This window comes from Lachnellula hyalina, assembly GCF_007821495.1.
Source record: "Lachnellula hyalina strain CBS 185.66 chromosome Unknown contig00066, whole genome shotgun sequence".
In the NCBI taxonomy this organism is placed as follows: domain Eukaryota; kingdom Fungi; phylum Ascomycota; class Leotiomycetes; order Helotiales; family Lachnaceae; genus Lachnellula; species Lachnellula hyalina.
The window spans coordinates 74643-89658 of NW_022157180.1; the positions used below are offsets into that span (position 1 = coordinate 74643).

Here is a 15016-nt window from a genome sequence, read left to right on the forward strand (position 1 = left end):
CGCGCCGACATGTTCAACTTCTACATTACGAAATCAGCCTCCAACTTCGGCCTTCCGTCCACACGCCCCATCTACGAGCGCGCCATCGCGGCTCTCCCCGACAAAGACGCCCGCGACATGTGTCTCAAATTCGCCGATATGGAGAAACGCCTGGGCGAAATCGACCGCGCGAGAGCCATCTACGGCCACGCGAGCCAGTTCTGTGACCCCCGGACTAGCCCGACGTTCTGGACTAAGTGGGAACAGTTTGAGGTGCAGCATGGCAACGAGGATACGTTCAAGGAGATGCTGCGTATTAAGAGGAGCGTGCAGGCGCAGTATAATACTGATGTTAACTTTATCGCTTCTCAGGCTTTGGCGAGACAGCAGCAGGCTGGTGGGGGTGAAGAGGGTGATGGAGCAGAGGGCGATGGTGCGGATGCCATGGCGGCGTTGGAGAGGGAGGCGAGAGCACCGGTTGGGTTCGTTGCTGCTAGTACTGGGCCGCAAATTGGCAATATCAATGGGGATGCTGCGGCAACTGCTGCGGTGAATCCGGATGCTATTGATGTGGATGACGACTGAGATTGGTGAAGTTGATGTGGAGGTGGAACAGGAGTGCATTATAGGCGTTCGGATCACATATTGCATGGAAGGCGTTATTTGCCACAGGATAGACTTCACTTTTGTCTCCTTGCTTGTATGTATGGTATTTGTATTTTTCTCATAGTACAAAAGCAACGCAACGTAACGCAGCGAGTATCCCTAATTTGTGTTTGTGTTTGTGCGTGTTCCATTCAAAGTAACAAGTCGTACTGTTTCTATTTCCACTCCACTCCACTCCATTTCTGATCATAATCCTCATCCCTTGGTATCGTATCAAATGCCGTTTGATCACTCCAGCATAACAAATTCGTTCGTTTATTCGTTCCTCCATCCATCTATTCATTCCCTGCTTCTCAACCCAACCTAACGCCATGCAACAGGCAAGCGCCCAACTCAACTTACCTCCCCCCAATCAATTACTCACCTTACTACCCCTTCTATCCTTCTCCCTCTCCTTATCCTTCGCGCTGCCACCCGAGCCCCAACCACGCTCGCTCAGCTTCGCATGATATGCCGCGTCGCGATCAGTATTCCGCGCTACGTGGCCGTCGCGGGAGCCGGGCGTGGCGAAGAGACTGCCTTTGCGCTGTTGGAAGCGCGAGGGTGGGGTTTTGGATGCATCTGTGAGGATATTTGGTTATCATGTATGCGTGGGTGTAAATGAAGGAAGTTTGAAATGTGGGAAGGGGAAGAAGAAGGAGGGACATACCCCATTCGTCGCCCTGACTCGTCTCAACTGGCTCTAAGCCTTTGTCCTCCGTTGCCGCTACTGGATTCTCGGTGCCTTTGTCATGTGCATTTGCACTTGCATTTGTATCGGCGTTACGCTGAGCTGCAAAGGGGTCATTGGAGGTGGTGCCCGTTGCTTGCTTGTCGAAGACTACATCTGCAGGTGCATGGAGTCAGTAATTCGATTTGCAGAAGTTCTTTGGGAACAAGAAGGATAGTGTCGAGAGCATTATATCGTGTTCAAAGTAGAATAGGCCCTGACTATCTGTTGAATCAGGGAGGGGGAAAGCTTGAGATGTGATGCGATGAGGGGCAAGGGACGAACCTCCAGTAGTTGCTTGTGCAGCTGATGCCATCTTGACGAGTGTATGATTTGTTTGTATCTTGGAGATGTTTAAATACTGGAATGTTCTTGTGTGTTTTGTAGGTACATGTATGCTTCAGTAAAGCCAGCCAGACAGCTGCACAAGGTTGTGCTTTATGCTGGTGGAGTAACGCAATAACAAGGAAGGAACAACGACTAATTCTGCGCCCCTTTGCTCCTTCCTCAAGATATTTGCTCATGAAAGGATTTAGTCGTTGACTACCTTAGGGAATAATCGGGCTTGAGACACAGAACGACGATTCATCTGATATCGTAGCTCTTTTGCTTCATTCCGCTACTCTCCTCTCCCCTCATTCACGAACGCCAATCCGGCTCAGTCCTTGCCCAGCTTTCAATCCCACCTCACGTCACCATATCTACTATAATCACCCGCAGAATCAAATCAGCGAACGAGACTTGCAGCAATACCCAAAGCCAAGCCCGTTGAGGGGAAGGCGATGCATGTCATCAATGCTACCCGAGGATTCAAATTGCGTTGCACAGCAGTATGTATGTATGTATGTATGTATGTATGTATGACCCAACCCATGCTTGGATGCCATAGGCAGCATGAAGGTTGCATACTTTATAGTTAGAGATAATCCGTGGTAGATAGAAGTAAAACATGTGAGCATGTGCTTGCCTGAACAGAAGAACAAGGAGGGGCATACAGTACCACAGTATCAAGGGAACATACAACGATCTCTCGACAAGATAAGTACCTTCATCAAATCTCTTCGTCTCTGCTTCTGCTTCTGCATATATGGTGGTGAAGTTGAGGATATAAGATCTTACTAAACTGCACAGGATGGAAGAGAGTCTTTATCACGTGTAGTTTCTTAGAGGTTTATAGTACCTAAAGAAGCAAGAATTAAAAAAGTAAACTGTGTAGGATAAACATGCATAGAGGAATATATATACTCTTGCTTAGCATCTCATAAGGTCAAAAACCAGGGTACAGCTGCAGCTAATTCAGGTCATGTGATCGACCCCTTTTCCGTAAGTTCATATAGTAACTATACGATATTGCTTGTTTCAACGAAGAGAGGAATGCGAGGAAACCAAAAGAGCAAATTGCTCACACACACATATATACAGAAACACACCCGAAAATCATACGCAGATTTGCATTTGCAATAAGTCTATTTATTCTACACATACATACGATCAGTTATGTGTCCATCCTAATCATCCTATCCTATCCCATCCTTGCCTCTATTAAAAACGCCCCATTCTCACCATCTCGTCTTTTAAGTATATTCCTCATACTCCTTAACATGTCATGAAAGTGTATCAAATCCAGATTCCTATCTCCACCTCCAAAACGGAGGGATGGGGGGGAAGACCATGTAAAAAACGCCACGAAAACAAATCGTGCCACCAGCCATATTTGCGTTACAGCGGGGCTTGTATCTCGATTTTGATCTCGTCGAGTTATGACGAGGACAATCATTCCCTTCTGTTCCCACCTTTCCATACCATAAACGCCGTGAAATGCAGAATCTGGGTGGGGTTTTGGAACCAAATTTACCGGTCCGTCGAAAACAAAAGACCACTGACAACCTGACAAATCAGAGAAAAAATCGGTGAGACTATACTTGTCGTTAAGAGTATCATAACTTTTCAATCTGCTCTCAAAACACCTTAAATTTACTGCTGGCCGTAATACGCCGAAGGAATTTGACGTTTGTTCGAAGAAGAGGATGGGTGGCTAGAGAGTTCTGGAGAAATCTTCCGCTTCTTGACTGATGTTACCTCAATAAAATCATCTCCGTCGCTATCATCGAGTAGATCTATGACGACGCGGTTGGCCATGGATGGAGGACTGGCTTTCTGATTAGAAGACACGTGACCATGGTGGGAAGCGAAATAAGGGGAGCTTGTATTTGTGTCACGGGCCGCAATATTCGTGGCCTTGTGATGAGATGCGTTCCCTAAGGAAGCTGGGTCAACTCTGGGCGGGAACGTCTTCGGCTGGAACAGGGCTGGTCCGTTTGTTTGGGGGAGGTACTGAGGATGAGGATGATTCGAGCCAGAGCGCGACAAATCATACGTAAAACTCGGATGGGCGCTCGAAGATGGCTTTTGCTGTTTTCCATTTGAAATATCGTTATTTTGGCTGTTGAGCGCTGGCCAACTTTGGACCATGGAAGCGGGCTGGGCATTTGAGGGCGCAAAATTTGGCCTGAAGGAACCGTTAGTATACTCCTCTTTAATTGCCCCCTTATTGTTAAGCCCCCAGCCGGTTTCATCGTCGAGAGATGGAGTGTTCACCGCAGTGCTCTCAAGAGTCGTTGCATTTGTCATAGGCGTCGAGGGCGTGCTGGAATTCTTGAATCGGCGTTCATGCTCGAGGCTGATGCTGTGTGCCATGTCATCGCATAGCTTTTTGTCGCCTGGTCTTTCAATGAAGTGCGTACGGCAAGCGGGACATCGCACGTAGAAGGCATTGTCTCGTGACGGGTACCCTAGAATTTCATATTCGGGAAGATTGTCATCAATGAGCTCCGTTTCGTCAAACTCAAGATGATCCTCACAGTATGCACGCTCGCACCATCTGCAGCGGTAAAGCATACCTCCAGCATCGGTGGTCTTCTGGAGACAGTGGAAGCATTCGTGCTGAGGGCAGTTGAATTGAAACCCCAAAGCCTTGGTCCTAGCTTGTTTGTCCAGGCAATTTAGGTGGAACGACCGAGGGCAGCTTTGGCAGCAGACCAATTGTCCACCATCAAGGCAAACCTGGCAATGGCTCTGGGGTACGATAGGAACTTTCTTGGCGCGCTTTGGCTCGGCATACGCAGCATTAGTTCCTGCATACGTTGGAACAGCCTCCCAATCCTTGCAGCCCATCGACTCTTTCGAGATCGCAAAGCCATCGACCATAACAGTGGTGTTCTTGCCCTTCCGGCGTTCAGACCGGTCAATCTGGGCATATTGGGAAGCAATAGTCTCGGGTTCCGACTTTGAGGCGCGGTTTAAATGTTTACCCTCGAAAACATGAGACTCAACACGTTCTTGCTCGGTCAACCACTTAACCTCTTCTTCCTCACCAACGTTTGCATCAGCGACGACATCTTTCTTAACATCAAGGTCCACAGGGCGATCTTTGCATTTTGACAGCGTCATATCCCAGTCCCTGGAAATTGTTAGTGAAGCCACTAGATGCTTAAAAATGTACTTACCAGTCAAGCATCTCATTAACATCAATTTGAGGTCGTGCAAGAGTAGCAGCACCACGTCGTACCATATTCATAAGCTGGCCAGTGCTCAATTGTGGCAAGTCTTCTTCCTGTTCTAGGGAGTTTCCCTTCTTTGATTTCTTTCCAGACCCAAACTTTGTGTGAATGTCTTGCATTGCCTCGGTAACCTTGACAGAAAGATAAAGCTTCTTCTGGATACGGCCCATCATTTGTTCTTCCACAGTGCCGGAAGACACGAGCTTATAGACGGTCACCGGGTTTTTCTGACCAATTCGATGAGCACGTGCCTCTGCTTGAAGAGTGATCTGAGGATTCCAGTCTTGGTCAAGCAGAACGACATCTGATGCCGAAGCTAGATTGATACCCAGGCCACCAGCTCTGGTAGAAATGAGCATCACCCTATAGTTGGTATCAGGACTGTTGAAAAGTCGAATCCCAAGGTTGCGTCTCGCTCTGGGAACGGAGCCATCAATGCGAACTGAACGATATTCAGAGCCATCACCACCACAGAGGAGAAGCAGCTCATCGACTAAATCGAGGGTCTGAACGAAACCGGAGAAAATCACTGCATAGTGTTAGCATGTGATTGTCTAGCGACGTAAGTTTACTTACGGATCTTCTTCTTTTGCTTGACGACAAGCTCATTTAGAAGTTTCTCCAGAACGATGAACTTTCCAGACGTATGGATTACATGAGATCCACTCCTGTAAGGATCTGGTTGGGCATCAGGAATTTGATATGGGTGATTGCAGACTTTGCGCAGCTGCATCAAGAGATTCATTAGACGCTGATAATCATTCTTTTTACCAAACAGCGCGGGCTTCTCGCTGTTGATGCCTGCAGCTAATACTTGTTGTGCATCAGTCCATTCTATAGTTCCGATTTTAGAGTCATCCCCTAAAACCTCAAGAGCGCGGGTCTTCTTGGCGTCCTCTTCTTCCTCGCCAATATCTTCGCTCTTGGTTTTGAATATTTCATCTAACAGCCCCTCATCAGATTTAGTGATGATACGCTGGTACCAAGCTCTCTGAGTTGGACTCAGTGGTACAAAAAGAAGAACTTCAGTCTTTGGAGGAAGGTTGAGGTTAACTCCGGCCGAATCTTTCATGCGCCGAAGCATGATCAACTCAAGAAGTCGGCGAGAATCAACCACAACGGTGTTGGAGTAATGCCCCTTCGTTAGATTGAAGGATTTCTCAAACAATTCTAGCGTCTGTTCGTTGAAAACCTCGGGATAAAGCCAGTGAAACAGTGCCCAGAGTTCAGACAGATTATTCTGAAGCGGAGTGCCTGTTAGTAGCAATCGATACTCTGCTTGTAGGCCTTGCAAAGATTTTGACACAAGACTCTCATGATTCTTGACCTGTGATCTGTTAGCCGAGCCCGATCTAATGATGGTTGAACGTACCGTATGACCTTCGTCTAGGACCACGTATCGCCATACAAGAGCTCTCTTGAACCAACTCTGCTCGGCCTTGAAGCAATCATAGGTTGTTACGACAACGTCGACTCCAGTACTTTCTTCATCCTCCGAGTCCGAGTCTAGGGAGATGACCTGCGGCTTTCGGCGCTTTTGCTTAGCTTTGCCCTGGGCAGTCGCATTACCATATAGGTCCTCGTCTCCCATGACGACTTTTTTGATCTGATCTCGCTCCTTGATGGGGCCGTGGAACCGGACTGCTTTTAGGTGAGGTGCCCAACGCTTCAACTCTGCCATCCAAGAACTCAAGACAGAGAGAGGGCAGACAACCAAGAACGGTCGTTGCAGTGTACCTCTACCAGCCTTTGGGTCATGCTCCTTTAGATACTGAATCAAAGAGATGGTTTGCAGAGTCTTTCCTAAACCCATCTCATCGCCCAAGATGCCTGAGAGACCCTATATAGTATCAGTTTAGTAAGTGAAAGGTGAGAGGAAGCTTACATTGCGGTGTAGATAAACCAAGAAGCTGAGGCCAGAGAGCTGGTATGGTTTCATGGTTGCAAGAATGCCGCGTGGAGCCTCTTCAATTTCTTCATATGGCGTCCCATGATGGAGCTTCGAACGCTCATCTTCTGACAGTCGTGCATGCTTCTCGATCAACTTCCTGACATGGTTATGGGGTGGCAAAAGGGGTAATAGCAAGTCCTTCTTCTCAATGAAAAAAACAGTTCGCAGGGCCACCGTGTGATTCGAAATATCTTTCCGGATTTCAACCCTCTTGCTCGCCCTCGGGGTCGAGGTAGCGCTTGAGGTGCGAGGCTCTCGCTTGGTGGTTCCCGATCGTCGTCTTCCCACCTCTACATTCTCAAGTGCTTTGAGGGACTTATTTGGGACTCGTACTCTCAGCTGGCGACGAGATGGAGTAGCATATGCAATACCATCTTCGTCACTGTCTGCCATATTTTTCACGTTGTGCTGATCTACTGCTTCTTTGGTGATGCCTGTAGCTAGATCGGAGTTTAATTTGCTCGAGGTGGGGAGTGAATAGGGTATCGCGGACACAAGATCGGGTTGTGAATTAGGGATTGCTTTTTGTATATTCGGAGAGGGCGTCTTCCTGTCCATCTTGTGAGCGATGTTTGCGGTGGGGAGGAACTGGGCAAGCAACGTCGAAGCCGAAGTTTGACGAGCAGGCAAAGGAGTTGCTGAGCTTGGAGCTTGCATGTTGAAGGGGTGAATACCTAAGGTTGGTAGTAAAGTGATCTCAGAAGAGGACTCAAAGGTTGATGGCGGGGTCAATCGACACTGTGAGATGTTCAAGAACCGAGCGCGTGAGGGCAAAAGCAAGGAGCTGTGTGAAGGATAGTGACATCCATGTATGTCGCAGAAAGTTGAGGGTGGAAACTGAATGGTACTACAACGACACAGGCCATATGCAAGATCTGGATATTGGTGCGATTGACGGTGTTGTGGGGTGGAATGCACAGAATGCAGAAGCTGACCAGATATCAACTTTCACAGGGCGTCGGTCGCGTAAAGGGGGACGCGAATTTCAGCTTCTGCCATACCAGACCGCTTTCGTTTACAGTAAGGAATACTATACTGTCTCGAGACTGTATAGTTGAGGACACCCACGACCGCAAACAAGCCTCCCTTTTGCGACCCCAGCATAACCACCACAACTCAATTATAATTTTATTCGTATTAATCAATTGGATAGATAAGACGCTAATATACTCTATATAATTCTTAGAATTAAATTTAACCAGGTGTTATAAAAGTTATATAATCTAGAAAAGTAGAGCGCGGCTGTATCATTTAAAGTTTGGTCTACTAAATAGCTAAAATATTTATTTGCAAGTGTGAGAAAATACAGTATTGCGCATCTGTATATGTCATGCAATAATATCTCATGCTCGTCCTGGAAGTATCCTACTCTACCCGTTGTATTATACTTAGTAATAACAATAAAAAGGAGGGGCAGTTCTAAAGACGGAACGCGCTGCGGCCCGAAGGTTAATCCGAACGTACCTAGGTACTTTACAATGATATCTCGAAGCTCTACTTCGTATATTTCCATACTTCACGTCCAAGCTTCCCTCCCCATGATATAACACCAACTCCCTCCCATTGATGCCTACAAATATTACTTAACCACCTCGAAAATCACCATGGCACCCTACTGGCCATTCACAATTGTCAGATCAGACGGGCAATTCGAGATTACCACTCGTTCCGGTACTAAAGAGCTCAACCAACCTACAACAGCGCAGTTGAACGGTACACCGGACGCCGCCAGTGGAAATGTAGATTGTTATAGGAAGATTGAACCCGACGATGCCAAGGCAGTGGACTGGCGGCGGAAGCTAGGTGGCATGTACATGCATCTTCTCGGTGGAAAAGAATGGGCCGGTATTTTGTCCCCTCTTCTAAATTTCGAACAAGCTAACCCCTCTATAGACCGTAATTATATTGTGAGCGAACTTCCCGAAGGGTATGTGTTGTGGGAACATGTCAAATATAATGCCAAAAAGCTGGCGGAGGACAAGAGAGACAAGGGCAAACACTCAGCCGGTGTGTATGAGCGTCAAGACGCATACCTCTATGGGCATCCTCATGGTCGGAAGAAGAGGTTTAGAAGCCCGGCAGACTTCTTCCCACATATGCTGTGGCTGTGTACGGACACAGAGGGTGACCCCAGAAATTGTTCATGTAAAATATGTTCCCCGGATGGCGATGAAGAGGCCGTAGGGGAAGAGCCCATGAAGGTAGAGACAGCTGTTAAGAGGGAGGTGAAGCCTGTTCCTATGGCTTCAGCTGCTCCAAAGAGTAACTATGTCCACTGCATTAGATGGCCTGAGCTAATATCATTGAAGGCGCACCAGTACCAGTACCAGTACCAGTACCAGCTCCAGCTCCAGCACAATCGAGACCATCATACCAACCTCTGTTGAATACTCAGGCCACGAAGACCGCTGAACAAAAGCTTGACGGTGACCCAGGGGGAAAATATCTTTACAGGCCGGGAGAATTGGTTTGGTTTAACAACGTTATGAATTGGCGCCTGGGTGTAATATCAAAACGCGGATTGCAGAACAATAAGCCACGCTATCTCATCCAGCCCCTTTCAAACCCCTTCCAGCACCAGGCCTACCAGATTAAAGATGACGAAAACTCGATTCGGCCATGGTTGGCTTGGAGTGTCCCAAATACCACAGTTCCTGCCATACAAAATCTTACATACGATCAAGTTCCCTGGGAGCAGGTTGTCAGAGGAGAACATGATGACGGGCAATCTCGAGACTACGTAGTAGATGGCAGTATTCTTGCTGCTAAAGTCATCGATTCCAGCTACTCACTCTTTGACCGGATAGAGGGTGCCCTAGCTGGACCAAATGAAATACACTACAAAGGCATGTTCCTAGGCGCCGAGAAGATATGGGTAGGAGAACCAGTCCGTCTCCGAGTCCCAGGAAACGACATCGTCGTCCTCATAATCCACAAACTAATCGAGCGAACCACGCCCCCAAACACTTCCACCGTGGTATTCGTCGGCGACGTCTACAAATTCGTCGAGATGCCCACCCCCTACAAAACCCGTTCCGAATGGCCAACTCCGGCCCTCCCTCCCCGCATGATCGTCGACCTCCGCTTCCGGAACGAAGTCGCGGATGTCGCAAAGAAAGGAATATGGTATGAATGGCGCTTGCTAGAACCAGCAGCTCGCCGCAGCCTAGGCGATGTCAAGGGCCGCTGGTACGAGACGCGAACTCTCTTACCCATTCTCCGCGGCATACAAAAGTTCCAGGAGGAGCTCAGCAGTGGCATCACCACTGACGCAGGAGCGTGGATGAATGGCCGTCGCGACAAGAACAACAACCCCGAGCAGCGAAAACGCAATCGAAAAGATACGCTAGGCCGTGCTGTCCCTGCGGATTTCAAAGTCAGCAGAGGTTTAGATGGTGCTCCTGCCGACGATGTATTCCTGGACGTACAGCCAGCTCAAGTGGCCCCTCCGATGGGGTTCGCAGAGGCAGATATTGACCAATTTATGGATCTTGATCAAGCGGCTGCTGGTCATGAGTTTTATGGTGTATGAGTGCATTTATGGGATCGGGGTAAGGGATAGGAATAAGGCGTCAAAAATTGGCTTGTTGGGTGTGGAGTTTAGATACCCCTCTAGGTTTTTGGGAGATTGCTACATATGTATGCATCAGATATGACTTGATACTTAGATTAGACGCGTGATTTTGCATTTTGCCAGCCTTGAGGTATTCTTTCTCATCTAGTGTTTCCTATTAGTCTAAAATCCTATACTGGAATCCAATTTTCAAGCGAGTCGGTAATTTAATAGCAACTGGCTGTTATTTCTAGTTTCTTTTACCCATTTCAATTATACCTTAACTCCTGCAGTGTTTTATTTTACGGCCTTCCCCACAAAAGGACTATGAATTATAAACCCCCAGGCTCATTGTTGTTCTTCCCCTACGCTGGACACACAAAGCGGCACTTACTCTCATCGACCTCTAATAATGTCCCACGCCACCTAGCACATTGTAAATGGCATTTTTCTTGTTTGTCTGCCTTGAAGCCCACTTACTGTGCCAATATCCAACGTCCAGCTTTCAAGGCATCTTTCTAGAAAAGAAGAACGATGAATTAGTCAAATTTCGCATTCTTGAAAGGCTCTGCATAGGGTACAGTACTCTGAAGTAATGTTTGTTCACGGAGTAAAGACCGAGGCTATCGGCGTTCGCTTGTTCTTCCCCCTGAAATAGCCGGTTCTCCATGGATCCAAGTTCCACAATTGAATTGCTGAAGACCGTAATCAGTCCATATATAGAGTAGTCTCAAGAAATGTTCTCCGAGACAATTTCCGTCACTTATACAAAAAGACGCGATGGAAGAATCTCAGATATAATAAATCCATTACTTCACAAATTCCGAACCAAGTTGGGTCAACTCATTACATCACATCGTATAATGTCCACATCAATACCTTCTTCCATGCGAGCTTTAGTCCTTCCGAGATACTGCAAGCCTTCTGAATACGATGTTGCGACTATCCCCACGCCACAAATCTCTCAGCCCGATGAGTTGTTGGTTAAAGTCCTCGCAGCTTCCGTAAACCCCATCGACGTCAAGATGGCAGCGGGGTAAGTGCGCCTTGGATTATCTGGCATATAATTTCTGTGCTAACAATACCTACAGTATGGGAAAGTTCATGGAGACAGCACCGTAAGCTCAGCCTACCGACTTTCCAAGTTCCAACATCAGTTAATGGGTACGTCCCTTTAGATTCCCTTACAAACTCGGTCACGATCTCGCTGGCATCGTAGTCGCCATCGGCAGCTCCGTGTCAACTTTCAAAGTAGGAGACGAGGTGTATGCCGATTCAAGCATCCGCGGCACCATCGCCGAATACGCCCTCAGCACCACCTCCACCACAGCCCACAAGCCCACCTCGCTCTCCTTCAGCGCCGCAGCAGCCATCCCCCTCGCAGCCCAATCTGCGCTCCAGAGTCTGCAGCGCGGCGATGACAAGATCGGGCTTGCGGGGAAGACGGTGTTCGTCGGCGGGGCCCTGAGCGCCACGGGATCGTTCGGCGTGCAGCTTGCGAAAAATGTGTTTGGGGCTAGTAAGGTCATTACTACGGTGTCGACGGCGAAGATGGGAAGGATTAGGGAGATCTTGGGGGATGGGGAGCCGGATGTGGTGGTTGATTATAAGGGCGGCGCAGAGTATGTGGTGGAGAGGGTGGGCAAGGGCGTGGTGGATTTCATGTATGACAATACGGGCATGACGCTGGCGGGGCTGGGGATGATGAAAAAGGGGGGTGTAATTGTGTCTGTTACCACGGTGCCGTCGGGTGCCATGACGAAGAAAGCCAGGCCCGAGGTGGGGGGCTGGCTGGTGCTTCTCCTGGATCTTGTGGACTGGTTTTATAGAACCTGGACGAGGAGGGCTGGCGTGGATTATAGCGCTCTACTTACGAATCCGGCGGGGTCGGACTTGGAGAAGCTGGCTCGTTGGGTGGACAAGGGGAAGATCAAGCCGATTGTAGGGAGGCAGGTGATGCTTTCCGATGTTGAGGGGGTGAGACAGGGCTGCCAGGAGGTCTTGGATGGGAAGGGAGGGATTGGGAAATTTGTTATCAATATAGATTGAACGCCGGGGTGATTTATCATATTGTTAACAGGCCGTGAAGTATTCGCGAAGTCTGGAATTTGGGTGAGATAAATGTAAAATAAGAACCAATAGTGTCTACAGCCTTCCCTACGAGAGCCGCTAATTGACATTTAATGTCCCATGCCACCTAACACATTATAAATGACGTGTAGTGCCTTTTCCATCCATGGTAAGGTATCATTTGGAATCTATGGAGACGGTTATGAAATACCGATAACCGGAACCTTTATGTTTTCGTATTCAAAAGCTTAAGGTGTGAGTAGCCAGAATCCAAAATGAAGATTTATCTAAAACTTATAAGCATTTAAACACAAGCTCGTAACTAGTCATTATCTAAGTGATATAGCTATTATGCATTATCCAATTCCCACAACCTTCATACAATATTGCTATGCCATTACAACGTGATATTTTGCAACCCCAATAAATGGACAAATATGATAATGCAAACCGCCCCATAGAATAAATATATATATTCGGAAAAGTGTAATCCTGAAAGATGACATGAAGCTAATGGTTTCATGAGCTCGAGCTAGACTAAAATCAAATCCAGGTCCTATAATAACTAGGGTCCCATCTGGGAGACCGAGATTTAATATCTTATATTATTCTAATCCAACCCCAGCTTTACATAAAGTCACTCGCTGCCTACTTTCCACCTGTTACTTCAGAAGAAACTTTAAAGATCAGAAATTGGGCCAACACCCTACTCAAACTACATGCTTATCTTCCATTCTACCTGCGAGGTTTTTCGCCGACACTTTTTCAAGCACACAGTGGATGACGCCGAAAAAGCTGGAATTCCACCGCAAGACCGAGACGGAAACACGAACCTCACTGCTGCGGAACCCGATCCCGGCAATGATATCGATGAGAAGCTGGAACATAGGGCCGCAGAATTGGATCCCGGCAACGATATCAATACTCAACTACAGCCGCATACCGCCGAAACCCCCATTTGCACCTGGATACCATGCAGAATAGGTTTCATGGAATACATGAATTGCGCTCGTTACAGGACATGGACACATCAACGTGCTGAGTGTCAGCATCAGGCTACAAGCGGCGTGACTGTATTAACGGCTCTCGGTCAACGGGATGCGGTAGAGATAGTGGTTCAGGCTCCTCGTCGAGGCGGAAACCAAAACAATAGTCTTCCACCATTAGTATTGTTGACTGGCTACCCATTATCATTTGTATCTGCTATGGTGATGTGCCAAGGCAATTGAGGAATCGAGGAGAGGTTCAAGGCGAGGCGGATAGACAATGAGTGTTTGATACATAGTAAGTTGAAGACAGAATCATTTCAAACCTGTTTCAGGCACATGTACTTACAAATTTACAGTAGCAATCACTATGTTAGCTTCCCCAGCCTAGACTGAATAGATCATCCTTCACCTCCGTGTCTACTCTTCATATCCACCGTAATAATCCAGTTCTGAGAGTAGTCGGTTGGTATACAATCCGCTTAGCGTATTTCAATAACAACAGCTTCCCAACTTTGCTATCAGTGAACCCTCTAATAAGCAGCAATGCTCCATATATGTATTTTAATAATGCGTTTACATTCCACATACGACCATAGACTGAGGATAATTGGGCTATCTCAACCGTCTAACCTAGCATAGGCTTCAATTTAGAACTGTGTTTAGGATTCAAAACACTAAATTCCGGATTCAAATTAACTAATTCTACTTGAGCATATTTAAGATTTAGCTATATAGTACACATTTCAGCATAAGGGTTTCAATTCTTAGTTACCCAAATTACATGAAGCATTTTCTAAAGAGAAAACCAATCCAGAAAGCAAAAAGCCGTTCTAGGTTTAGCCGGAATATAGGAAAGGAGGATTAGGGATAACATTTGAAAAGTTAGGCAAGACACCGCTAAAGACGGGATGCTGTATTCGGTTGACCTCCAACCAAGTTCTGCGCTCTTGCTATCTACCGGCTTTTCTACTGCTCGCGATTTAATGTCTCCCACTTTCCAATTTAGAGGCAGACAATCGGGAATCGGGGCAATGCAACCTAATACCTTCAAAATTCATAATCTGGAGAGCAGGCGTAGCGGTCACGCGTGTAATTTACTGCTCTTTAGGGTGCTAAACGCAGTGCTAATAGAGTGCTAAGCCTCTCAAGGCTACTTTCAAGGCTCCCACAGGAACCTGGAAGCCCCTGACGCTACAAGGCCAGTTGAAACCCGTTTTTGGAATTCACCTGCACCGGACTGCGCAAACTACAGTAACGAAGTGAAGCTCAGAATTAAGAATTTCGTTCAGCCAGCTCTGCTCCAAAGTCTGAATTCTGAGATACAAGATTCCGCCTAGATGCTGCAATCAAGCACCAGATTCTGGGATACAGATAACCGTAAGCCTCATTTCTGTTGAAACCGCGTCTACCCGCTTCTCTACTACCTGTGACTCGGTGAGTAAAAGAAGGCTGCTTCTGTACAGTACCTAAGCCGAGGGTGAGAATGCCTGGGCAGCCTGAATATAACTCGATTCTTCATGCATGTACGAGTATGACTTG

At 47.3% G+C, this 15016-nt stretch overlaps 3 protein-coding genes across 3 annotated transcripts; 2 read left to right on the forward strand and 1 right to left on the reverse strand.

The window, feature by feature from the left end:
- Positions 1 to 3328: 3328 nt before the first annotated feature.
- Smarca1 (putative global transcription activator) lies at positions 3329 to 7522 on the reverse strand (the record flags this gene model as incomplete). The annotated part of the gene is made up of 5 exons (XM_031149486.1): positions 3329 to 4814; positions 4861 to 5443; positions 5491 to 6241; positions 6287 to 6754; positions 6800 to 7522. The coding sequence occupies 5 exons, from the start codon at positions 7520 to 7522 to the stop codon at positions 3329 to 3331; spliced, it is 4011 nt and encodes a 1336-aa protein (XP_031005350.1).
- Positions 7523 to 8469: 947 nt separating this feature from the next.
- On the forward strand, positions 8470 to 10397 carry LHYA1_G004528 (uncharacterized protein; the record flags this gene model as incomplete). Its single annotated transcript, XM_031149487.1, has 3 exons — positions 8470 to 8710; positions 8759 to 9127; positions 9175 to 10397. The coding sequence occupies 3 exons, from the start codon at positions 8470 to 8472 to the stop codon at positions 10395 to 10397; spliced, it is 1833 nt and encodes a 610-aa protein (XP_031005349.1).
- Positions 10398 to 11281: 884 nt separating this feature from the next.
- On the forward strand, positions 11282 to 12467 carry EO (2-methylene-furan-3-one reductase; the record flags this gene model as incomplete). The annotated part of the gene is made up of 3 exons (XM_031149488.1): positions 11282 to 11454; positions 11510 to 11536; positions 11597 to 12467. The coding sequence occupies 3 exons, from the start codon at positions 11282 to 11284 to the stop codon at positions 12465 to 12467; spliced, it is 1071 nt and encodes a 356-aa protein (XP_031005348.1).
- Positions 12468 to 15016: the final 2549 nt, after the last annotated feature.